The 26,353-nt window shown below is 38.7% G+C and overlaps 1 protein-coding gene across 3 annotated transcripts in view; it reads left to right on the top strand.

The window, feature by feature from the left end:
- SATB2 (SATB homeobox 2) overlaps positions 1 to 26,353 on the top strand; it is a 190,775-nt gene that overhangs the window by 73,362 nt on the left and 91,060 nt on the right. For all 3 annotated transcript variants that reach the window (XM_077745765.1, XM_077745764.1, XM_077745766.1), the window contains 3 exons: positions 6,062 to 6,188; positions 7,343 to 7,466; positions 19,122 to 19,224. In XM_077745765.1, the coding sequence (XP_077601891.1) occupies positions 6,062 to 6,188; positions 7,343 to 7,466; positions 19,122 to 19,224 (354 nt within the window). The remainder of the gene's footprint in view (positions 1 to 6,061; positions 6,189 to 7,342; positions 7,467 to 19,121; positions 19,225 to 26,353) is intronic.

Here is a 26,353-nt window from a genome sequence, read left to right as displayed (position 1 = left end):
GTAATTATAGGGATAGTGTGTATAAGGGCTGTCTTTACATCATAGTGAATTGTGCTGGAGAAACAGAAGAAGAATTTGTTGAATGAATGGATGATTTGTGCCTCATACAAATTTTCTGCTATTTGATTGATTATATTGTATTATCATCACATTTTGTTTTATCCTTAGAAGTGATTGACGTTTTGAAAGCTTGAATCAAATATTGATGAACTGTACTGTGTATTAATCACCATTCTTCCTTTCATATAGTTAGAGGTAAATAATACCAAGGATATAGATTATTTATCCACTGAGAAGAATATGTGGTTTCTGTGAGATAGGTTACAAACTAGTAAAAATAACAAACAGGAACACAAACAGCATTCTTGCGATTTCTTTTTGTGATAGGTCACTCTTTGACTCTGGCAGAATACTGCACCGAGAGAGTGAAAAACTGGTTTCTATTACTGTATCTTTTTAATTTTAGACAAAAATTGCCTCCATTCCCAACCTAATATTATGTTAGTAATGGGAAATTTACCTGCAATTGCATTTTGTTCTTTGGTCTAAAGGCATTGTGCAGAAAGTACATAGGTCCTGTGCACTTTAGCGAACAGACTTGTCTGGGTAGAAACAATTTTATGTATATCGTGCTCGATTCCATCACGTTAACATTTTTATGAATTTAAAACCCCAAATAAAGTCCTGTAATTTGTGACTCAAAGACCTTGAAACTGCATCTTTAATAGTCCTAAACACCAGGCATTTTGTAAATGTTTGCAGATGATAAATTCCTTGGAAATAGGAAGGACGGATTTGGGAAATAATATCTATGTCTGAAATGGCACTGTTGTGGGAGATCGTTTTCTTCCAGAGAAGTCTCAAGTATAGCTGGCTTTTCGGTCTTCTGAGCTTGTCACCTGTTCACTCATTAGTTTTACATATTTTGTTGTTTAACATTAAATATCAAGGCCCTGTCTGATGTGTGACTGTGGACAAGCCGTTAACCAGGCTCTCCAGAGGCCCATAGTATGTTTGAACATTGGCACATGAGCAGAGCTGAGAAGAAAGGTTTTTGGTCCAGTAGCTATAGAAAACTTGTCAGATGAAGCCCACACCTAGTCCTGGCTGTCTCCACTGATGTGATTGAAAAGTCACTCTTCAGTTCACTTCCAGTTATAATACTAACCCCTTGCTGTCCTCATGAAAATGAACTAATGCTTTGAAAAAAAATACTTCATAAGTTGTGAAGTAACATAAAAGGGTGTTGTCATAAAGTAGGTTCTTTGTAAGATACACAGATTGACCAGGAATATTGACTGCAGTGCTATGCAGAGGTTGGAAATATTTTCAAGGAGGATTTGAAGTATGTGTACGATTTCTAGAAATGAATGTTGGGGATCTGTACTTCAGACTGTGAGTGTGAAATGTATTCGGGAGAAAAATGGGAACTGTCATTTATTGAACATTTACTGTATGTGTGGCTGGGGTTGAGGTGTGCGTGTGTGTGCGTGCGCGTGTGTGCACACACAAACGCATGCATATAGCACTAATTTAATCATTAGTGCTCACTTTTTAGATAGGGGTTGTAAAGCCTAATCATAAAGCGTGAGGTGTGAAGATTCTATTCGTATACTTACAGTTACGCTGTTTTTCTCCAACACAGCAAGTCAGGTCTCCCTAGCCGGCACACGGCCTGTTCTTTCTTCTTTATGCTCCTTTGCTGCACTGGAACAGTCGATGGGGTCTGTATCCTCGTGGAAGGAGCAAGGAAGAGGCTGCTAGTGGTTATACTTAGACACACCTGTCTGAACTTTTCAGCTCTTTTTCCCTCCTTAGAATGGTGCCTTCTTTTAATCCACCTGCATTCACTATAGGTTAATCTTCCTGTCTCTTTGCTTTGGTGGTGTGACATACACACTAAAAAACTCCCAAGGATCTATTTTCCCCTAATGTTTACTAATTCTTCATTGTGGGTCAATCGGCACTGCTGAATTCTCATTCCCATTTAAAGCCTTGTAGCACCCCTCAAGGGCAGGCAGCGCTTTATCCCCAGTTTACAGACAATGCCAACAGACTTGGAGAGACTATGCAACCTCCCCCAAGTCTCACAGCTGCCATGCAGAGGAGCCTGCACTGACTCCAGGACTTGCTCCTGACCGCTGACCTACATAGTGGGTTACCGAGTCAGGCGTTCAGGGCCTTCCGAAGTTGGAACGAGGCTGTTTTCCGGTCTTTCCTGTGCCTCACACCTGAACCATTGTGACTTGCAGGATACTAAGAAGAGCGAGAGCATGGTATTTGAAGTGAATCTGGTTTTAGTTATTGCCTGGCAGTATCACTCATGGTAATGCAACCCTTCTGAACTTCCATTTCCCTTGGAAAGAGTTTCAAAAGTAGATATCTAGGGATGAAGGTCCGACGGAAAATTGGAGGTGCACTTTCAATATATCTGGTGACGTAAAAAATGAGAGACTGAAGGGAAAGAGATTGTTGTAATGTTTTTGTTACTTTTAAAGTAGGGGAGATCTAAACCTGCTTATGGGTGGAAGGAAAGGAGGCACTGAGGAGCAAGGGTGGAAGAAATGAGTGGGGAGGGCAGGTGCGAAAAGAGGGACGGACATAAATCACTGTAGTCTTCCTTTTTTATTTAAAATATTGAGGGCCTTTGGGGCGCCTGGGTAGCTCAGTTGATTAAGTGTCCGACTCTCGATATGGGCTCAGATCATGATCTCATGTGTTGTGAGTTTGACCCCTTGTCAGGCCCAGTGCTGCCAGTGCAGAGCCTGCTTGGGATTCTCTCTCTCCTTTTCTCTTCCCCTACCCTGCTCACACTGTGTCTCTCTAAAAATAAATAAATAACAATAAAAAATAATTAGGATTTTTTACAGGCCTATCATGCAATTAAAAGTTAAAAGATAATGAAATCATAAAAAAAAACTTTGAGTCAATGTTTGTAAAAATAAGTTGACTATATCTTTTTTTAAAGAAGCATTGAAAATGTCTAAATAATTACTGTAAACAGCTAATTGTTGAGATTAATTATATCCAGGTTCTGTACTAAGGAAGGGCTTTTCATTTAATCTGCACAGTATTCCAGAGTGGTCAGTACTTTTATTGTTCCATTTTATAGAGTGAGGTTTGAGGTATGGAGAAATTAAGTAACTTTCTGAGGTTACATAATGAGTGGAGGAGCCAGGGTGTGAACCGAGGCAATTTCACTTGGAAGCCTGCATTCTTAGTCACTGTTATACTGCTTACCAGTTTGATTTCCTCAATTAACATTTGACTTCTAGCCCAAGTAATACTTTTATCTATTTTATGTTGGGGAAGGAAGACTGTATCTAAGGAATATATTTCCAAAGAGGGTTAATACATTAGACAAAGTGCCTGTCTGGAGGAAAGGCTTACTAAAAACAGTCATGCCAAGGAGTGCAGCCTTCTCAACATGGCTATCCTAGCAGATCTTGCACCTGTCGACCCTGGTAGGTAGTAGTGCAAAAAACATGATTTCTGTGACCATGCAGGTTAGTTAATAATGGAGTGAAAAGGAAAAAGCACGTGCCACTTCCCATTGCCTGAATGTAGCATGTGTCAACAGCTCTCTTGCAAGATGTAGAAGCCAACCTGTAGCAGCTGCTCTCTGTGGAGGGATTAAGTGTTGTGAAGACACCTGTGTGTGTCTCATTCCAGCCCAGACAAGTCTCCTTCCGGCTTATCAAGGTTGGGGGATAGAATTTACCTAAATGGAGATTAGATTACCTAATTTCCATTGGAATGATTTGTCTATCATATCCTGAAGAGATCCCTCCCCTAATACCATTTTTTGTATTGAGGTACAATTTACATACAGTAAAATGTATGCATATTAAGTGTTCCATTTGATGAATTTGACAATATTTATACTCATGCAACTACCAGCGCAAACAAGAAAATCCCCTTACATTTCTTTCCAGCCAGTTGCCCCTGCTGTCCAGAGGTAACCGCTTTCTGACTTCAATCCCATAGGTTAGTCCTGTAGTCTTGCCTCTTCTTGTATTTTATATAAATTGAATCATACAGAGATATTCTGTTGTATCTGACTGCTTGTGGCATATTATTACCATGGAGTAGTACTCAACAAGGAAAAGGAATGGGTGAACCTCCCCTAGAGTTGTGCACTGCACCATGACAACTGCCAGAGTCATTTGCTTCATGTTACCTTTGTCCACAAAATCGGCTTCTTCCACTTGCCATGTCTATCATAGGGTGCAATTGCTGACTTCATTTCTCTCCCCTCCAGGTGCTTATGATAAAATATTGTGTCTTTAGATGATGGTCAATTTATACTCAACTCATGGGCTATCATGGTAGTGATTTTTTTGGAAAGGAATTTAAAATTATGTAGTGATTTTTAAAAAAGGAAATATGTTAGACACGTTGCATGTTATCTTTTTTAGTATTTTCAAATGTCAGAAGGAGTAAGGGAAGCCAGGAGGCAGACCCAGCCTCTCATGGGTGCTTGTCCAGTGGGCCCTGGATGTTCATTTCATGACTGCTTTATGCTGCGTTGCTGTGCACTTTTCATTGTCATGAGAGAGAATGTTAGGAAAACTATCCCCACAAGAAAACAGCTTTTCTTGGCAAGTGAAATGTGACTTAAGGAGCCAGAACTGGAGACATACGGTACTATGAATGAGAGCTGTGTTACTTTATTGGATCTGAGTCCAGGCACTATTTATACTGCAGCATATTCAGCACCAGATTGTTAAATCTTAATACTGAAACAGTGCATCATTTTAATATTTTTGTTCTGTTTATTCCCTGTTTTCAAGCATTATGTCAAGCATTGCGCATTCATTGATTTCGTCTTGGACAGGACGTGCCCTGACCAGAAAGTTCATTTCCTATTATTGGAATTTTCTGCCATAGCTATAAAGCATTATTTTGCAAAGCTTTTAAAAGTTCACTTGGGTATACAGGTGTTCTCTGTCTCTGATAAAAAATATTTTGAAAGGACACTGTAGTAGGACCCACCTGTATTGTCAAAAATTTCTTTCTTTTCTTTCACTTAAACAGCTGTTTTAGTGAAATGTATGTATGACAGTTTCTGACATCTTGGGAACCACTGGGTTTTTCAAACATACGAATAAAATTTTTGTCACTCTGTATTTGTGAAATGGAGTTTTCTTTCTTTTTCTTCATCAGTGTTATATGTGCCCTATGGACACAGATATATGGACCAGGTAAGATGGGTCCATCTTATGACTAAGTTAGCATTTTCACCACATGTTGGTGAAGCTATCAGAAGAATCTCTTGTCACAGGATATTCCTAAAGTCACTGCTCTATATAGTGTAAGTTTGACCAGGATTTTTATTCCCTCTCCTTTGTCATGCATGTTTACCATACATAGCTGGGAAACCATAGGGAAATGGTACCATTGTCACTCTAAAAAGAGCAGAGGAATAAAATTTAAAATAAAAAAGGAAGCTGAAGGCATCTTTGCTATTTCTGATCTGTGGTCAGTCATTGTGCTATTGGAAAATAACCCCTCTGCCTGGTGAAACACAAATTTGGAAGTGAACTCTAACTGCTTCATCAGCTCCAAATGCTGTTTGCACTGGGGATCACACCACAGTCAGGATGTGACTGTGTGTGTGCTGAGCCCACACACAGGAATTTTGTACAATTCAAAACCAAATCTTATATTTACTTAAGGCTTTTTTTTTTTTTTTTTTTTTTTTTTTTTTGGTCTATGAAATCAGCAGTCCGGTATATTTAGCATCAGTCTTAAGTTAGAATGTGAAACAAGACTTTGGGGGAAGGAAGTATCCGTATGGTTTTCTAAGTAATTTAAGAAACAGGAAAACATAAAAGAACTGATTGTCCATGATTAAACCTCAATCCTTTCATTTTCATCTTCCTGTATAGTTAACTGAGTCGTCGTCCAGGAAGAAATAGGTTATTGCACTGGGTTGTAAAATATCTCTGAGTGGGCCTTGAATGTTGACTATTGAATGACCTTGTTAACGTTGAACAAACAATGAGAAGGTTTAATAAATAGCAGAAATGTGTTTATTATGTTTTTCTTCTCTTTGCAGGAATAATCAAGCTGGGGAGGTGGAACCCTCTCCCCCTCAGCTATGTGACAGATGCCCCCGACGCAACAGTGGCCGACATGCTGCAAGATGTCTATCATGTTGTGACGTTGAAAATCCAATTACAAAGGTGGGTGTCTTTGAACATCTGCCCTTCCTTACCCATGGAGCTGTTCTGTCACTCAGAGTTGCTGCAGAGATTAGCACATCCTGTCTTTGCTGATTTCTAGACATTGGATGAAATGAAAAAAAGGAGAGAGAGGAGGGAAGGAGGGACACTTCACCAGGCATCTTTATAGTCCACATTCCAACTGTTTTATGTTTTGTTTTCAGAAGCAGTGAAGTGGTAACCTAGGGGAAGCTTGATAAATCATTAAAAATCTGTGTCCCTTAAAGGGGAACTTTCCACAGCCCCTAATTTAATGGGTTCTCTGTTTAAATACGTAGCACATACAATTTGAAGAATAAACACTTCTACTGTTTTAGGGTTTGTGTTTTGAGGGCTGAGTTCTGTGCTTGTATAGCAGGCTTACCAGGAAGGTGCTGACACTGGGCCTCTTTTTTTTCCCTTTCTGTTGGCTGCCTCAGACAAGCACACTCTGAGGCCTACAGAGGTTCTGGAAATGATTTTTTTTCAGGTACAGCATCCAGAACAAGTTATGCCTCTAAAGAGGCTAAAGGTTCTCTGCAGATTCTCGTATTGTAAAGTGCCTATAAATCATATGGTTTAAGAAATGTTGTCCTTTAGTGTAAGGGTTTTGAATGTGCTCACTTTGGAGAATCTGTACTTTAATAGGGACTCAACATCCCCATCTTTGCCTGGGGATGCTTTAGTGTCCTATCTTAAAAGTTATTTTTTGGTTAGGAAAGCAACATCTCTGAATTGTTCAATGAGAGTGAAGAGTAGGCCTTCATGCTTCGAATTTAATGGAACATTTATCTACATTTAACGTTAGGGAGGTCCCATAACTGAACTTGTATCATGGAAGTTTGTAATTACATTGCCATGCCATTCTCATTAACAAATTGGAAAAACCATATTTTAAAACATTAGCAGTTCTTCATATCTGAAGTGACTATGTTTCTTAGAGAGACCGAGTCAGGCTCTGTTCAAGTCCTAGAGAAGCTGTTTTGCTCTCCTTCCCTCATTTTGGGCCCACACTAGACTCTGATCATTAGCACCTTTCCTACTGCTGGCACAGGACCCAGGAGTGACTGCCACATTCTGTATCCAGGACACTTTGTTGAGGTTTGCGTGTTGTTCATTCTCACTCTGTTTCCCAGTTGTTCGAAGTTGGAAGACTTGCCTGCGGAGCAGTGGAACCATGCCACAGTCCGCAATGCCTTAAAGGAACTGCTCAAAGAGATGAACCAGAGCACATTAGCCAAAGAATGCCCTCTCTCCCAGGTCAGTATATCCAGGCGGGGTTCTGGGAAACGACGAAAGCCCCTGGTGGACTTTCTCGCAAGAGGGCCCCTCCTGCTCAGGCAGCTGTCCACTGTCTTTTATTATAGTTACTCTACACTCTAGGTGGAAAAAATACGGAGGTTGTGGTGCTTTTCTGTTATGGAGTAGAGTTATCACTTCCTGAGAGCTTTGATGTAATGGGCATATATGAAAACATTTCACATTCACAATCTTTAACTTCTCATGGATATCACAGGAGGTAGGTAGGTATTGGTAGGTATCTCCATTTTATAGATCAAGGAACCAAGACTCAGAAAAGCACTTTACCTTCCTAAGCTGACTCAGTAGCGTAAGTGGCAAGTTGAGATGCTAATCCAGAACTCCCCTCCTAAGACTCAGGCTCTAGACATTCCTTGATTTAGTCCATAGAGTGAGTCAACTATGTCAAACCCATCCTAATTTATTTTCGTTTCATTGTTGAACATTTCCCCTGACTAGCAAAGAAAAATGATCCTTACATCTTATACAATTGTATGGTTTCTGCTGTGGATTTGCCATGTGAAAATGGATCATGAGAAAAAGCGGTTCTCCATTTTTAGTGAACTCTTCAGAAGCAAAAGCCACAAAAATAAGAGACAGACAAGATCAAAGGAAGGAACAGAGTGGGAAAGGCCTGCCTTTTCCATTTGTGTTCATGGGCAAGGGACCCACCCACTTTTTCTAACGATGAGGTAATATTTTGGTGACTCTGGTCAGTGGCTTAGGACCTCTGTGAAATGAACTCAGGTTGACATTGTTTAAAGCTATGAATGGAAATCCATTTCCTGTGTGAGTTGCTACACTTGATTTAAGACAATGGACTAATTACATGTCTGTCAAGTTCAAGGGAAGGTGACAAGAATGGTAGAAACTTGATGTGCCCTGAGCTGTGTTCTAGGATAATAGAGTCTTTGGGGGGAAGCAGGAAGCCTGGTGGTTAAGAGCATGAATTCTGGAATCAGTTAGATCTGGATTCATGTCCTGGTTTACAGGCTTCTATGACCTCACTTTCATAAGCTTTTTTCTTTGTAAATAAAACCAGGATAGTAATAGTTCTAAGTCATATAATGAGAAGTAAATGAGATAAATCACAAAAATTCTTGGCCTGGTCTCTGGCATACAAGGATGCTCCATAAACAGTATTAGCTATTATTTAGAAAAATTTTTTTAGGTTTATTTATTTTGAGTGAGAGAGAGTAAGTGTGGGGAAGGACAGGGAGAGAGGGAGAGAAAAGATCCCAAGCTGGCTGTGTGCTCTCAACGGGGAGCCTGACATGGGGACTGATCCCACAGACTGAGAGATCATGACCCGAGCCAAAATCAAGAGTTGGATGCTTAACTGACTGAGCCACCCAGGGACCCCCAGTATCAGCGATTATTATTGAGACATGATATTGTCTGAATATTTTTCATATGTGTTGTGAGCATGTTTTAGAATTTAAATCCTCTGAGATGAAGCATGCCATTAATATTTTTTCCCCCAAATACCCAAGAAGGTAGGTACCTGAGTAGTAGGTAGCTAGATAGAAAGGAACACTGGTATTTCTTGATCATCAGTTATGTACTTAATCTTGTGTTTATAGCTTTCACACAGGCCACTTCAGTACCTACCTACAGGTATGTATGTAGGTGCTAACACTTACTGCTAGGATTTTGATTTATCCCAGTGTAATTTCTTATGAAGTTACAAAAATAAGAATTTTAAATTATTCTGATCTTATACAGGGATTGGATAAAGAAGAGTTTAGGAAAAAGAATCCATTTGTCCTGAATTTCACAGTCATAGTTAATTGTCTCTTGGATTTACATGGAAGTCAAAATGGGCTTTACTTGGAAGTAGACAAGCTCCTAACTTAATATCACCAATTCAGAATTCTATCTAGGGCTCTTACAGCCAATGGGAATTTGGTCACCACTGATATATCAAGATTATCAAGTTTAGTTATCGCTGTACAATGTGGCTAGAAAGACAGCATGAGTGGAAAGAACCTAGATTGGGAGCTGAGAGTCCTAGCTGCCATCTCCATTCATTTATTTTTGCTGGATGTGTGATCCTGGGCAAACCCACCTATCTGGAGAGCCTCACTGAATTCATCTGTAAACTGGGCATGATTGTATCTATACATATTTCACATAATTTGCAGGATTGTCTTGAGGTTTGAATGAGATCACCTTTACTCCTACCATGAGAACCTTTTCCCTCCCCCAAATTACTTGCCCCCCAACCATCCTGCTGGCTGCCCAGGCTAAAAAGTTTCTTCTCTATCACTCTAATGTTTGATCCTGTGGATACTACTGACTTCATATCTGAAATCTTCCTCCTTTGTGCCATTTCTGCTTTTTCAACACTGGGAGTTTGCTGTTTCCTCCTCTGTAAGCCCCCAGTGACTGCCTCTGCCCTGTCTGAAAGAGGTAGACTGCATAACATAGCCTAGAAGAATTGTTCAGATGACACCGTCCAGCCTGACCTCTCACCAGACCCACCACCTTCCCCCTTTTACCTGCATCCTCTTTGTGCTCCAGATACATGGGATTAATTATTTTAGAACATTTGCCATTGCTCACAGGTCACCAAAATATTCCTGAGGGTGGGAGCAACCCATAGTATTACAAGTCTAACAAAACAACTTCTTGTGTTATTAAAAAAACTATGCAAAATTTATATTCTACTCCATATACCTGTGTTTTTGATATTTGTTTTTGATGCCAGAAAAATCACTTTAACGGTACTTTTCCTTCTGTCCATGTGAGACTGCCCTTCCAGGGAAGTAAACCATGCTAATCTCCGGCTTTGGTAGCCTTGTACACAATGCTGGTGACATTGGTGTCCTTCAGTTTGATCCTTGCTTGATTTTGCAGTTATGATTTCTTCTGACTAGCATGTAGTGCTCTCTTGTACTTGAGGAAGTCACCTCTCAAATTCCAGCTGGAAAGCCATTGCTGGTGAAGTACCCTGACCTCCTGGTTGAAGCAGTCACTTCTGCTCTTGGTGGACTTTTGTATACGCTGCTGTCACAGTGCTTATCACAGCCTATTGTTAGTGCTACCTGCCAGTTCTCATCACTTGATGGACTGCCCCACTAGCAGAAGCCATCTCTTGTTCATCTACACTTCCTCAGCATTCAGCACAATATATGCCTTGCAAGTAGTTGTTATTCTGATGCAGAAGTTTTCAACTTGGCCCTATTTATCTTTGGGGTGAGCAATTCTTTGTGGTGGGTGGGTGGGGGGAAGCTGTCCTGTGTATTGTAGGATGTCTAGCAGCATCCCTGGCCTCCACCCACTAGATGCCAGTAGCATGCCACCATCTCCCCCCTACGTCACCCCCCCCCCAGTTGTGACAACCAGAATGTCTCTGGACATTGCCAAATGTCCTATGAGGGAAGTAAATCATTCCTGGTTGAGAACCAATGCTGTAATATGTTTAATGAATTAAATATAAAAATGTTTTAGAAAGTGCTATAAACTGCAAAGTCTTATTATTTTTATGGTGTTCTTGGCGGCTCTAAAATGTTTTGAACTAGAAACATTGAATACAGTAATTTGGTGGTTGATACCCAGTACATTTTCAATCAAACAGGTCTCAATTTTATTACTTAAATTTGGGGGAGATTTGATTTAGGCTTCTAGTATGCTGTGTGATTATGAAAAATCTTATTGGAGGTAGTCCTCAGTGAGCATGGACATGTATTATGGCCCCCAGCATCAATCCTACAGCTATTACCTTTAAACAGTCCATATGATTCCCTTAAATTGCATAGCTCAGTTGCCTTTCAGTGTGGAAATAACCTCACCTAGTTTGTCCGTGGTTCTCATAGAACAGGTGCATGCATTGTTTAAGGTTCAACCTATGTAATGTGAAAAAGAATGCATTTCCGTTCTGCGAAGGTGAAACATAATTCGACGATGTATTCCACCAACGTAACTGGAGTCCCAGGTAGGAGCCAGGCATTTTGCAGTGGGCTGGGGATGCAGTGGGCAAGATGAGAGAGGAATAGAGCTTTCAACCTAGGATGAAGAGAGTGCAGTATCTAGTACTACCTACTTCAAAGGGAGAAGTAGCTTAGTGGACTATGTGAAACAGATCTAGCTCATGAGTGAAAAAATGGCTGTTTTTGAAATAATTGTTCATTATCCTCAGGCCAACCCATATTAGATATTTCCTCACTCAGATGTAGTGATTGTATAAAGGAATGATGTTCAATGGCCAGTATCCATTTTCTTGAACATGTCAGTGTTCTGCAGTTCAAAAGAGCAGCCTCTGAAGGCAGGAGAAAAGTGGGAAAATCCATAAAAGGGCAACAATTACAGGCTGAGGCATATATATTTAAAGGGAGGGAAGTCATGATTTAGTTATTCTCTGTCTGGCCAGATGCTTGGAAAGTATAGGTTGTGTGTGTGTGTGTGTGTCTGTGTATTTATTTTTGATTTCACCTTTCCAAATGTGTTTAGGTGCTGACAGCCTCATCCTTTTCCTCTGATGTCCCCCTGAGTTACCAGGTCCAGCCTCTCCCTTCAGTCATATAGTGTGTCCCAACCATCCTAACTTACATACCTTAGTCCTAGGTCTCTTATTAAATAGTCTTCTTTAACTAACTGTTCCAGTTTGGAGACATTATGAACACATCTTTCTGTGGCTTACTTGCTTTTACTCAAGGAAGAGTTACAAGACAAAATCTGAGGTCCTCTGGATGTTGATCCATTAAAATAAGTAGAGCTACCAGAACCTTCCTTGTCTACCTCATAGGTTATTATGATGATCAAATGGAAAGACTGAGGAGACAGTCTTGTTAACTTAAAATTGCAATGAAAGAACAAATAATTTGCAAAGGCATACACCTTCCAGTGTTTTCTTGCAACCCCTTTAACACCCACATGTTCTTTGTGACTCTAGATATTTTTTAAAAATTATTTTTGTGGTAAAAGTACATAACATGAAGTTTATCATTCTAACCATATTTAAGTTTATAATTCAGTGGCATTAATCACATTCACAATGTTGTGCAACCCTCACATCTGTCTTTTCCCGAAACTTTTCATCACCCCAAAAAGAAAGTCTATAACCGTTATATAATAACTCCCCATTCCCCTCTCCCCAATCCTAACCCTAGATAACCTGTATTCTGTTTTCTGGCTATATGAAATTACTTAATCTAGATGCCTCATAAAAGTAGAATCCTAGAATACTTGTCTTTTTATCTGGCTTATTTTGTTTAGCTTACAGATATCTTTAAAGCAGCTCTTGGGGACACCTGGGTGGCTCAGTTAGTTATGCATCTGACTTCAACTCAGGTCATGATCTCACAGTGAGTTTGAGCCTCACGTCGGGCTCTGTGCGGACAGCTCAAGCCTAGAGCATGCTTTGGATTCTGTGTCTCTCTCTCTTTCTGCCCCTCCCCCCTCACACTCTGTCTCTGTCTCTCTCTCTCTCTCCCTCTCTCAAAAATAAACAAACATTAAAATAAATAATTAAATGCTTCCCTTAAAAAACAAACAACAACAAGAACAATAAAACAACTCTGTCCCGTACCCTTAACCTGAGGTTTTTTGCCAAATATTTGAGGAACAAAATGACTGGCATAAGTTATTGAACTGTGAAAATGTTACTAGATTTCCAATATGATGGTGATACAGTGTTTATAGTCTTTTTAAGTTATAGACTGTAGGATAATTATTTCTATCATCCTGAGCAAGCGTTGCTCTTTTGGAGATCATTAAAGGACTAACATGACTCTACAATATGCTAAAGTAATAGGACCGTGAACTCAAGAAGCTGGTTGCATTGGTAGAAAACACAAACCGACTATGTGCTCATCTTCATTCAGGTGGTTGATCAACTGTGTGAACCTGTATTGTCTTAACTAGTTGCCAACTGTCCATTTCATTTACTCTTAAATTCTTGTATGTAGTGGGGAATGCATCCTGTCTTATGTTAACCAGTTGCCACCGGTCCCTTTAAGTTATTTTCATGTGAGTTTGTTTTAGTTCGAGGCCCAAACTCATGACTCTTGTTGACAGAGGCTTACAAGTGACAGCTTGAAAAGAATCCCTCACTGGGTGATTGTCGTGAATGTATGAAATTATTGCATGGAGGGGAGAGAGCCGACACTCTCTGACTCTGTCTCTTGTGCCAGACCTTTTACACGAATCATCTCTCTGAATCCTTCCAGCCCCCTGAGGTAGCAATATCCCTCTTTCGCCTATGAGAGGGCCACTAGCAGAGAAGCACACCACTCAGCAGCACCCCAGGGGAGGACCTCTCAGAGGTAGTCCTGTCCTACTCCAAATCCCAGGGGAAGTGTTTCCTTTAACTAGAATGGCAAAGTTTTCAGTTCTGATAGTATAGCTCAGAAACGGGGATAGAAAGGGAGAGCAAAAGGCTGCCAAATAACATTAACTGAATTTTTCATGACAAAGTAATTCCTCCAAATCAGTTTTTTCGCTTTACTGTACTTGATTGAAGTATCATTATAATCTCATGTTTAATATGTAATTTAGCATACTGCAGAGCAGAATAAAAAAGCTGAAAATGAGCAAGAATGCATAGATTATTCATTGCCTGCATCATGCTCTCTCCGGCGTGCAGACGTGGAAAGGGGTGCTATGAGATGCAGCTTCTCTCCCCACTCGGGCGCTCCTCTTGCTAACACAGGGCACTCCTACTGACAGAATGTGTAACCATTCACTTTGGTTTTAAAATGTTCTTTTTTATAGCAAGTATATTATGTATCTGCATCTTAGCTGCTCATAGTATAACACTGCTATTCAAACAAATAAATCTCACTTAGCCAAGGAGAATGTGGTAAAGGATATTCAATTATTTTACCTTTCTTTTCTTGGGGAGGAAGAGGGAGTCCTCAGGTCTCTGTCTTCCAAGTGTGTTGTACAAATTGTTTTAAGCTGTGTTTAATGTTTTGCTTTTCCTATTAAGGTTTTTTTTTAAGTTTTCAAATTCATCTTAAGAGAGAGAGAGTATGTGAGCATGGGAGGGGCAAAGAGAGAGGGAAAGAGAGAGACTTCCAAGCAGGCTCCGTGCTGTCAGCACAGAGACGGATACGAGTCTCGAATTCATGAACTGTGAGATCATGACCTGAGCTGAAACCAAGAGTCAGATGCTTAACCAATTGAGGCACCCAGCCACCCCTCCTATTAAGATTTATTTTATATTTTATTAACATTTTTTTTAATGTTTACTTATTTTTCAGAGAGAGAGACAGAGCATGAATGGGAGAGGGGTAGAAAAAGAGGGAGACACAGAATCTGAAGGAGGCTCCAACCTCTGAGCCATCAGCACAGAGCCCGTCATGGGGCTTGAACTCATGAACCACGAGATCATAACCTGATCAGAAGTCAGACCCTTAACTGACTGAGCCACCCAGGCACCCCTAAATTGGTTTTAGGTTCTTTAGTTTTATCTGCTCCTAAACTCCTTAATTAACCCCTCCAAAGGGCCTGAGGTCACAACTTTTATGTTTCTCATTTTTATCACCTTGTTTCCTCTTTGTCTGGTTGTAATAGGTGCTGTTGAGTTTGGTGAACTGATGGAGGTGGTGGTGAATATTTCCTTTCTTTCATTAATTAGCTTCTCTTCCTAAGAGAACCATAGAATAATGTGGCCTGGTGGTAGTGTCTTTTTATGGTGTTTTCCATTGCTGTTTTACTTTGAGCAAGATGCTTCTTCATTATGAGCTTCTTGGCCCTCCGTTTGGAAAATGTAACCAATCAGAGGTGACCTCTATTTTCTGAGCTAATCAAAAAACAAACAAGTGAATGTAAAATTTGTCTCAGGAGGCTAAAAAAAATTTCTTCTTAGATAAGCCAATCTATTTAACTATAATAAATATTAAAACAGTATTTTATTGTTTTAAACAACATCTATTTAAAACAGTATAATATTCTCTTGCAGTTTGGTGTGTTGGAAATTCAAATCGGCCAGTAAATTTTTAAGGAACTGATTCTGGTATATTTTAATTCCTCAAATACCTTATTTTATTTTTTTAAAATAACCTTCAAATATAACTGGCAAACTATGTGTAGGAGTGACTGCAAATGAGGAACTTAGATTTTATTCTTCACTTGAAATCTTCATATTTATGATTGCATGATTAATTACAAAGAAGTCTGAAAATTTCCAAAAGTTTCTGTAGTTGGGAAGGCATTTTAAACCTTCTTATTTATTTTAACACATAATATTTTTCATAGCATGGCTTGGTCTACAATTACCATTCATGTAGTGTTTATGGCTATGACAGAGTACCTGAAGGGGCTGCCTGATTGTGTGGTGTGCCCTCCCCTCTACTTCCCACAGCCCACCATTTTGCCGAGTTAAGCTTGCTTTAATGCAAGGTCATTTTAATATGAGCCTCAGTAATACGTAATCATTTTAAGTATTAAAAAGAATAATACACATCTCTTTCTGGTCATTTGTATCAACATTGCTTTATACAACGTGGGTGCTCAGGAATTGGTTACATTCTGGATTGAAAAGGGCCACTCAAATCTTTGTTCATATGTCAAAAGAAAAAACCATGGAGATCCTAAAAGTCTAATTGTGTTGTTGCTCTAGAATTATTGGAAAACATAAAAGAGCAATGTAAAGTACAAAACTATATATATATTTTTTTTAAAGCAGTAATGGAAATTAGATTTTTTTGGCAGAGTGGAAAGTGGGAGAGATTTTAATCATTACTCATCCCATTTTTGTAGCAACTGTATCTCATCAGGTCTAAGATGCTATTGATTGTAAGATGCATCCCAATTTCAATGGCACTAAAGTATTTTTAAAATGTGGCTGTAAAATGAATAAAATGTGGTAAATGCAGATTCTCTGCCCCAGGACCTCTGGAAAACATATTCCATGTAGAGTAAAAGTATGTGCTGGGTCTGTGTTAGCTCCTTTCAGTTTTGTTTATGATGAAGTAAGTTTTGATCTTTTAAAAACAAATTGACGCTAAGATGACCTTAATATGTATCCAGAGTATTCTAGTGAGGCCCACTGGTTCAAACTCAGACTATGAGAATGTAACAGTCTAATTTAGGGTTAGAGAATATTCATGTTTGAAAATGGAATAATAAGACATAACATGACCTTTTGTCTAAAATATTCCCCAGATGTACGTCTTCGGTTTTTAAGGCTCACTGAAGATGAATTCTAAAAATTTTTATCAGTAGAATTAGCTTGAGTGTCAACTAAATGTAAAGACCTGCAGGGAATTAATATGAATAAAATGTGTCACAAACTCAGAGAGACCTCTGAGTGACTAAAGATTCTCATTATCTCGGAAACTTTCCTTATTTGCTACCTGATTCCTTTGCTCAACTCATATTTTAAATCTGTTTTCCTCTGTGTGGTCTGTAGAGATAGAGACTCATTTATGGTAATCTGGGGAAAAGAATAAATCTGATTGAGGCTCTGGGTAGCCAACTTCTCCTTTTTTAAATGAGTTGTGTGAATATGACTCTAGCATAAGATCTGCTGATGGGACCATGAAAGCCTAGATATTAACTTCCTTGCCACACAGATTGGCACTGGCCTTGTGCGGTGTCAATGAAATGCATCTGGAGCAAGCACAAAATAGGGAGGCTAGAGAGTGAGGGAAATGTGGATTCTCTGGGGCCACACTGATGTGGGTTGGTGGCCTGGTCTTATGGGCCAGGAAGTTGAGAGACAGCTCCAGGTAGTAATTAAGACACTTTGCATTTTAGTCTGCTTTCCAGACCACTTTGCAATAGAAGATTTAGCTCAGCTTTGTATCACAGCTATATATCCTATGCCTTTCTAGAGGGTAACATTCATATAAACAACATACAGAGATGACAAGTACATTTGCAATTATTCCTATACACCAGTGTGGCTAGTACATCTATCATTAGGATGATTTCATGTTAATATTTTCATTATTATGACATTTCAGTTTGGCATTTTAAAATTTCATCTCTGTCTCTTTTCATCTGTTCTATTTCAGGGACTCAGATAGATGTCCCACATCAGAACTGTGTTAGACATGGGTAGGGGGGAAATGAAATAGACACAGTCACTGTCCTTAAGGGTTTCACAGATTAAGACAAAGAGAAAAACTCATTCCAGAGAGGGAACTAGCCCAGCTAGCCAAGAGACTTCTTTACTTCTTTGTTAATAACACACAGAGCAGAACCCTGGCTTAGGGAGATTAGGATTCCACTGATTCTCTAAGGCAGTAGGTAAGGCTCTTTCTGTGATACACTCAGGTGATACTGGCTCTTTGTATTCCTAGGGCTGTGTTCTGATGCTCAGATTAAAATGGTTCTCCTTACTATCTCCTCTTAGAGAACAGAATTGCCATTTAGAGATCAGCAACTGGGGGAGTTTGGCCATCTGTTATGCAGAAAGGGCCAAAGAGGTTTCTATAAATTGAATTAGGATTCCCTTCCCCCACCAGTACTGGACAGTGATTGAAAAAGGACTCTGTGGGCTTACTGACACAACTTTTTAATGGGAGTCTATGCAGTACTGTCTGCTGATGATTGAACCTCTTGGTAAATAACTTACCATTGCCTTGATTTATCGTTATCTTTTTTTTATCTTGACTACTTTGTAAAAATACTATTAGAAGTTTTGAGATTTTGCTCAGCTGTTCCATCCATATCTGGAGATACCTTTTTGAAGAAAGATGAGATTTCAAGGCAAGATACAAAACTTTACAAAGGTCATTTGGATCTCTTGAGTTTATGTCCATTTGCTTTTAGAATTTGCTGAAGTAAAAATCTATGTATAAATCTGTATTATCACAGTCAATTCAGGTGTAAGTTAACATCTGTCACAAATGTTGGTCCAAATATGCCATATTGACTGAAAACATATCTGTAGGAAATTTCACTCAAGGTGTGCAATTATGATTTAATTTTTTAGTGGTAAGTCAGGTTATGCTCTTCTCTTTCCTTTTCATCCCGATTACAAGTCAGCTGAAGGGTAGAGTTGAGTAGGGACAGGGGATAAAGAGCAAGAAGGAATCATGTACTTAAACACTCAGAAAGTTTTAGCCTTGATTCATTTTTGGTTGAAACACAGTGCAAGTGTTATGTTTAGTTTCTCCTGCTCTAAAATAAGCACTGTTAATTTTTTCATTTGGTGAATTTTCACACAAGTGCTAATCACACGTTTCTATAAATTATATTAATTTAACTTATTTCCCTAAATGTTGTTCTGCAGTGTGTAGCACGGATGTTCTCAGATTCTTGGCTGTGTGAGCTTGTTGCCGTTGGAAGCAGAACAGAAACATCTGAAAGGCATTATCTGAATTACCGATGCCGGAGCATCTGATCTCACCTTTTACTCTGGTTCCTAAAACAACTGTTTTTTCCCCTTGTGTTTTATCTGTATGTCCTGCTTCCTCCATCTTGACATTGCCCCACGTTTGGTTTTTTTGAGAAGGCACTGTCGTCATACAAGTACAAGTTAAAGAAAGTAAATTTGGGTCATCGTATTTGGTATTTAATAGTTTAGTTTGCATGAGGGTGACTACTTCAGATTTAAAAGACGATGGAGATCGGTGTGGGCTATAATGTGTCCTTTCTATCCCCTAAAAGGAGTGCTCACTTATGAAAAAATTAAGTATTATGTGTATCTTTCCTTTTCAGAGTATGATTTCATCCATTGTAAATAGCACATATTATGCCAACGTGTCAGCAACCAAGTGCCAGGAGTTTGGGAGATGGTATAAGAAGTACAAGAAGATTAAAGGTAAACTGACTTTTTTTTTGTTTTTAAAGACTGTTTTTAATTTCTTGGGTCAATAAGTTGTTGGTTCTTTGGTGTTTATGCTAATTTTAGATATACATTTTTATAAACTTGTATATAGTTTTTACAAAAGTAAGATTCTTTTAAAAACATTTTTTTTTTTTTAATGTTTTATTTATTTCTGAGAGTGAGAGAGAGACAGCATGAGCAGGGGAGGGTCAGAGAGAGAGGAAGACACAGAATTGGAAACAGGCTCCAGGCTCTGCATTGGCTGTCAGCACAGAGCCCGACGTGGGGCTCGAACCCATGAACTGTGAGATCATGACCTGAGCCGAAGTCGGACGCTTAACCGACTGAGTCATCCAGGCACCCCCAAAAGTAAGATTCTTAATATTCCTATCAGAAGATCCTAATTAGCTCCCTTAAAACTAAGATGGTATTATGGGACACCTGGGTGGCTCAGTCAGTTGGGCGTTCAACCTCTGCTCAGTTCATGATCTCATGGGTTTGAGCCCCAAGTTGGGCTCTATGCTGACAGCTCAGAGCCTGTGGCCTGCTTCAGATTCCGTGTCTCCCTCGTTCCCTGAGCCTTCACTGCTTGCACTCTATCTCCCTGTCTCAAAAACAAATAAAAAATTTTTTTTAAAAATTAAGTGGTATTAGAATTAAATTCTTAGCATAATATATGAAGTTTATTTTCACAAGAGACACTGTGAAGACCAAGATTTTTAGAAATACTTTGAAATCGTTTATTTCAGATAGACATGTCTGTTTAAGTAGCTCAATCAATAAATCATTTCCATTGACATATTAATGGAAATTTAAAAGCAGTCATTGTAGATTAAATCGGCATTGTAGGTTGAAACGATGCAATGGTAGCAGGAAATCTTTGGTGAGAAATGGAGTTTTGATGTGCTTATTTGGTGACAGTTTCAGAGCTGTGGTTAAATCAAAGGGACTCTGCAGTAAGCAGACTTGTGTTCAAATCTCTATCCTGCATTTGCTAGTGTGTTTTTGTGAGTTTAAACACATTACGTATTTAACTTCACCAAGATTCAATCTCCTCATCTGAAAATTGGAACAATAACTGTCTAAATCACTCATTAGCTATGAGGACTAATCAGGTTAATACTGGTATAAGGAAGTCTCTTAATAAATAATAACTATAATATAATGCTCTACCAACAATTAATAGTAGTAGTAGAATTAGCAGTAATAAATGTGGAACTGTGTCTGGTCCTGATAATACAGCCTCTTATATAATAAGTGGCATGCTATTTAGACCATCCAGCCCTATAAATATATCAGTGATATTTTGCCTTTGCAAATATATCAATGTTGGAAACATTCTGGTGTTCTCACCCAATTCAAATGCTATTCAAATTCAAATGCTATGAGCCCTGAGGGGATTTCGGGAATTTTGGGGTGACATAATAGGTTGATGTTCAAGGATCCTGCCAGTCTATATTTTGCATGATTATGACATCATCCATCATATTTTATTATGGGTATTCATAGCCTTGCTGACAGTCCTCTGCCCCCATATGAGGTTCAAATGACAATTTATGGTGGGTAGGTAAAAGTAAAAGAGGAGTTTATTTGTTTTACTACCTGCAGGTTTCCTCTAGGGAGACAGTATCCAAGTAATGCTTGTTGGTGTTTGTGTATTTGGGAGCTTGTTTACAAGGTTACCTTTTGACAAAATGAACTTTACATGCATCGGCAGTACGTTTCTGATTACAAAGGACTGAGAGTATTTTATGCTAACTATCCAGTTTATAAGGAAAGTCAAGATGTTGAACGACCCAGGAGGAATTAAGTACACTGAAAATTGAATTAAGATCCATTTCTCTTCAACATATTCTAAAATTCTTAGCCGCATTTAGATTTCAGTCTGAGCACTTTAGGATATTATTAATATTAACTCTTACACAGGATAAGATGAATAACTCCTTCTCATTATAAGACACGATTGTGTAGTTCAGAAGGGTTTCTTTTCTCTAAGCGCTGTCTCTAAGTTTTTCTTTTAAGATAAGATTGTTGAAGTGTTTGAACATATCCTCTTTGGCTAAACATCAAAAGAATCATGCAGCTTCAAGGTCATTTGTTAGATCCCATTTACTTGCTGTTAGAAGAGAAAAGGAAGAGAGCGTCCTCTTTTAATAGGCCAGAGTATAATTCCAGATTCAGAAAGACTGGAAGCTCTTCACTCTAGTGTTTTCAGAATTGCCACTACAGAATCTGTGTGTGTGTGTGTGTGTGTGTGTGTTCACATACACATATATTAACACTTATGTCTTCTACTTTTTCCCCCTTTCTTAGAGATTCAATTCTTTAAGCTGTATTTTTTTTCAAGATAGTAAATGCACAGTTAAATCTTAAGTGCCATAAAAGCAGACTGAGACCTTGATTTCAATCAGGAGGTCAAGGATCCACACCTGAAGAGGCTGCCAGACACTGTGTACACATGCTATTCAAAGAGATGGAGCTAGTCATTGCTGTTGAAAAGTGTGTGTGTGCATGTGTGTGTGTGTCAGTAGGAGGAGAAAAGGGAAGGTTAAGGTATGTGTGAAGTAAACACAAGCTGCCTTAAAACAGTTCAAGTGGTGTTGATTCATCAACCAAGGGAGTGGGAGGAAAAACAAAGAACTCATGGCAGGTATAATGGTGTACAGAAAATAAACACCCAGAGAAGTACATTTTATTAACTTTCGACCCTCAGTGAAAAGGAAGTGTTGGACCTATACAGGCACATTTCATCTGATGGAAGCTTTGTGCTATGAATAGATGTCGCTGTGGGAGTTCCTATCTAGTAGAATCCACTTCCAATAGGAAAGGAATGATTTTGTTTGTAAAATCTCTGTTTGTGTCCACCCATTTTCAAAATGAGAAAAAGAAGTATTGAGTTTCAAATGTGGAAATTAGTGGTAGCAACATCAGAACTCTACCTTAGGGTTCAGCCTGAGAACCCGGAAGTCAAGAGTTCCATGCCCTTCCTTGCCCCCTACCCATGCTGTTTCCACCCCCACATTACCAATTTACATGTATCCTGGCTGATATAATGTATAGAAGAAAATCTCATGCTGACTTATAATGTTCCAAACTAAATGCAGCTACATTGTTAAATATGTTTCCTATTATCTGCTAATGTCTGTTTTAATAAAACAGTGGGAACTAAATGGTTGCTTCTTAATCAAAACCATGATTTCCTGACATAAGCTATGTGATTCTGTTACAAATTGCCACATATAGATCTCCTAAGTCAAAATTTTTTTCTGTCTTCATAGAAATAAATAAACAGTAAAATAATTATATACTCGGGAAGATCAAAGTAAATATGACTAAAACCTGGCAAAAATAAAAGTCCACTGAAAGGATTAAAAAAAGGGATCAGATTGCAAATTCTATAGTTAATGCTTAAATAAATATGAGAAAAATGAACAATCAATAATTTGATATCATTAAAAGCAGATGTAAAAACTATATACAAATGGAATTGTCTGAATTTTGAAGTAAACATTTTAATGTGCATTTTTTGAATTTGTTGTTGTTATAGCTAAACTATTTACACTTCTTCTTTAAAATGTCCAAAGTTAGTTTGGCTTAGCATGTTAACTTTATTTTACCCAGTGATCACAACAAAGTACATTCTGTTTACCTTTTTTCTTTAATTTCAAAGACAATCATGGTTGACACAGACATATTTAAGTTAACATTAGTGTTGATTCAGGATGGATGGGGAGAGAGAGTTTGTATACGCTGGTTTTAAGGTCCAGAACTATGAACCTGCTTCCCAGGAATTTTTGATAATTGAATAAAATGAAGTATGTAGATAGGGTAGTAGGTTGGTTTGGATGGCATTTTTTATTGCTGTTCATCTCATACTGTAATTGCTTCTGCCCTAGATTTTACAGTGTAGCGCTCTTAAGCAAGTATAAGGAAAAAAAAATGTACATATTGTGTAAAAGCAGGGGGGAAGAAGAGACCAATATTAGCAGTTGTTTAGTGTGTAGGAGTTTTAATGTTGGACACAAGGATAATCCACAGGGACCTGGAAATGTTCATGCTTCCAAAATTATTTTCAAGAATTCTTCGGATTATGTGGAATTTTCCCCTTCCATTTTTCTTTCACAAGTTTACACATTTTAATGAAACACTTATTTTTGTAACTTATCTCTTTTATATTAACTATTTAGATGTAAACTTGCCTCATCATTTCTGTGAAACTAAGTGGCAATTATATATGCAGTACCATCAGAAATTACACTCTTAATGGTAATCCACTTTTCAGGGGACCTTATAAGAAAGTGCCTTCACGGGTCACCTGGGTGGCTTAGTCAGTTAAGCGTCCGACTTTTGCTTAGGTCATGAACTCGCGGTTCGTGGGTTCGGGCCCCGCGTCGGGCTCTGTGCTGACTGCCAGCTCGGAGCCTGGAGCCTATTTCAGAGTCTGTGTCTTCCTCTCTCTCTGGCCCTCCCCTGCTCACACTGTCTCTCTCTCTCTCTCGCTCTCTCTCTCTCCTAGAAATAAATAAAAATATTTAAAAAAAAAAAGTGCCTTAACAAAAAAGGACTCGTATATTTTAAATGTGTCCTAATTAAAAATTAATGAGTTAAAAGAAAATAATGTTATGTCTAAAGTGATATTCATCTGACACCAAAAGTAAAATGAAGTGTCATCTTTGCTAAGGTCAATCTCAAGTATTTAATGTGTCCCAAGAAATAAGGGGTCATTGAAAGTTCAACCAAATACTAGTGGATATTGTAAAATTATTTGTGTCATAAAATAATACCACTAGAATGAATGGACCTAACCAAACCCCATATTTTGGCCAGAAAGCAAAATTATCCTCATCACTTTTCTTAATCATTGCTCAAGAACCCCCTGATTGTTAGTTGTCTTAATTTTATTTATTTGAACTTATTTTGCAAAATATTAAAAAGCTGGGAGAAATGAGGATTTTAAAAACCAGTGTTACTTTTCCAAGCCTGGGTTATTCTAGTAATCAGTATTTTATCTGACCCTGTCTGATCTAGTCTTGCAAGATCAAACGTCCAGGCCAGCAAGCAGACAGTAAACAAAGCCCGTGAAGGGTTTCAGTAAACACAAAGATTAGATGTTGAATGAAAATTAAACTCCTTGAACTAGTCCTCTGTACTAAAGTGGTTAAGTGGGTTGTGATTAAAAGAAATAAGTAATTATGATCATTATAGCTGAAATGATATAATGTTACCACATTTAAAGCACCTCTTGTACCCAAAAATGATTGTGTCATTTACAAAGTGGTGCCTCAGAGTTGAATAGAGAAATCAACGTCCCCTGACCTGGTTCCGTAAGGCGGCCCTTGCTTAGCCATGGTGGTATCGGTGGTCAGGACAATGCCTTTAATCAACTGCCGGTACTTCTGCCTCTGCTGTTGTTTAGCTCTGATGAGGTAAAAGCAACTTACTTTTGTCTACCTAATTTTTCTGAGTCATGAAAGAAATTTTCTTTCAGCTTTGGATCTAAATGAAGGTGTTCGGCAAGGAAGTTTGTTCCTCTGCCTATACTGCATCTTGCTTAAATTAGTGCCAAAATCAAATCCTTGACTTTTATGTAAATCCTTGAACTTATATAAATTTTTATATAAATATTCATGGAAATAGAAACATCACTTTCACAACCGACCACTTACTGGTTTCCCAACACTTAGAAGAGTCTTGTGCTTTTTTACCCTGATAATCATTTATGTGCATTCATCGAAGACTTTTAGCCTGTTTGGCCCTCCCATTAAGAAGTTTATTGGCCATGGGGTGCCTGAATGGCTCAGGCAGGTTAAGCATCTGACTTTGGCTCAGGTCATGATCTCATTGTTGTGAGTTTGAGCCCCGCATCCAGTTGTCAGCACAGAGACTGGAGCCTGCTTCAGATTCTGTGTCTCCCTCTCTCTGTCTCTCCTCCACTTGCACTCTGTTTCTCTCTCTCTCTCTCTCTCTCTAAAAAATAAACATTTTTTAAAAACTTTTTTAAAAAGTTATCGGTTGTGTGACCAAGTGAAAGAATGGCATATGGGAAATGTCATGTACCCTAAGTTCAAGTGTGGGCCAATTCCTTACCTGGATCTTAAAAACCTCATTCTAGCTGTACTGGTAGTTGCTTCTTTGGCTTTAGCTTTGTTTTTAAATGTTCATCAATGTCAAAATGTGGAAAAATCATTTGTCAACAATGTGGTTTGTAGATTAAAAGAAACAAATTTGCTATCTGCTTATACTATTTATTCAAAATGTTTTTTAATGTTTATTTACTTTTAAGAGAGAAAGAGTCAGGGTGTGAGTGGGGGAGGGGCAGAGAGAGAGGGAGACACAGAATCCGAAGCAGGCTCCAGGCTCTGAGCTGTCAGCACAGAGCCTGACACGGGCTCCAACTCACAAACCATGAGATCATGACCTGAACTGAAGTGAGACGCTTAACCTACTGAGCCACCCAGGCTCCCCTCTGCTTATATTATATATAATGCCATTTTAAACATATGTTTTAAAAGGATACAAAGGGGAAACTGATATTTTTCTAACTCCCTCCTTTCCTTCCTCATCTATCTATCCATCCATCTATCATATATAATTATTGTTTGAAAGAAGTAGAAGATACATTTCTTAGTTTCTAAAGGCCTACATCTATAAAATTAGTTTGAGCATCTACTTTATGTACCTGGTAGGATTCTAAGTGGGGAACATTACGCAGTCCCTCCCTGTAGGAAAATTATAGTTACAGTTAAATAACTAATTTTAAGCAAACAAATGTTTAGTGAGTGCTTCTATTACAGGCCATTTTGAGTTCTAGAAGCAGTGAGAGACATCCAGAAACACATGAGGTATGGTTCCTACCTCTGACAGTATTGCAGTCAGCCTAGCAAGGGAGGAAGCCCGCTATCTGGCAAATAGAGCAGTGGTATAAACTTGAGCATGTGGTAGCGCAGAGAATGGTCCATAAGTTTTACCTGATATGTGTTAGGTTGGGGGGGAGGGTAATATGAAAAGTAGTCTATGAGTTATATCTTAAAGACAGTGGAATTTTGCAAGAACAAAAAGAGAAGGGAGAACATTTCAAGCAACTGCAAGTTATTGGGTATAGATGCAGGGATGCAAAAGAGCA

This window comes from Crocuta crocuta, unplaced genomic scaffold, assembly GCF_008692635.1.
Source record: "Crocuta crocuta isolate KB4526 unplaced genomic scaffold, BGI_CrCroc_1.0 scaffold564, whole genome shotgun sequence".
NCBI classification, from domain to species: domain Eukaryota; kingdom Metazoa; phylum Chordata; class Mammalia; order Carnivora; family Hyaenidae; genus Crocuta; species Crocuta crocuta.
Note: the sequence above shows the minus strand (reverse complement) of the source record. Positions and strands in the feature narration are given on the sequence as shown.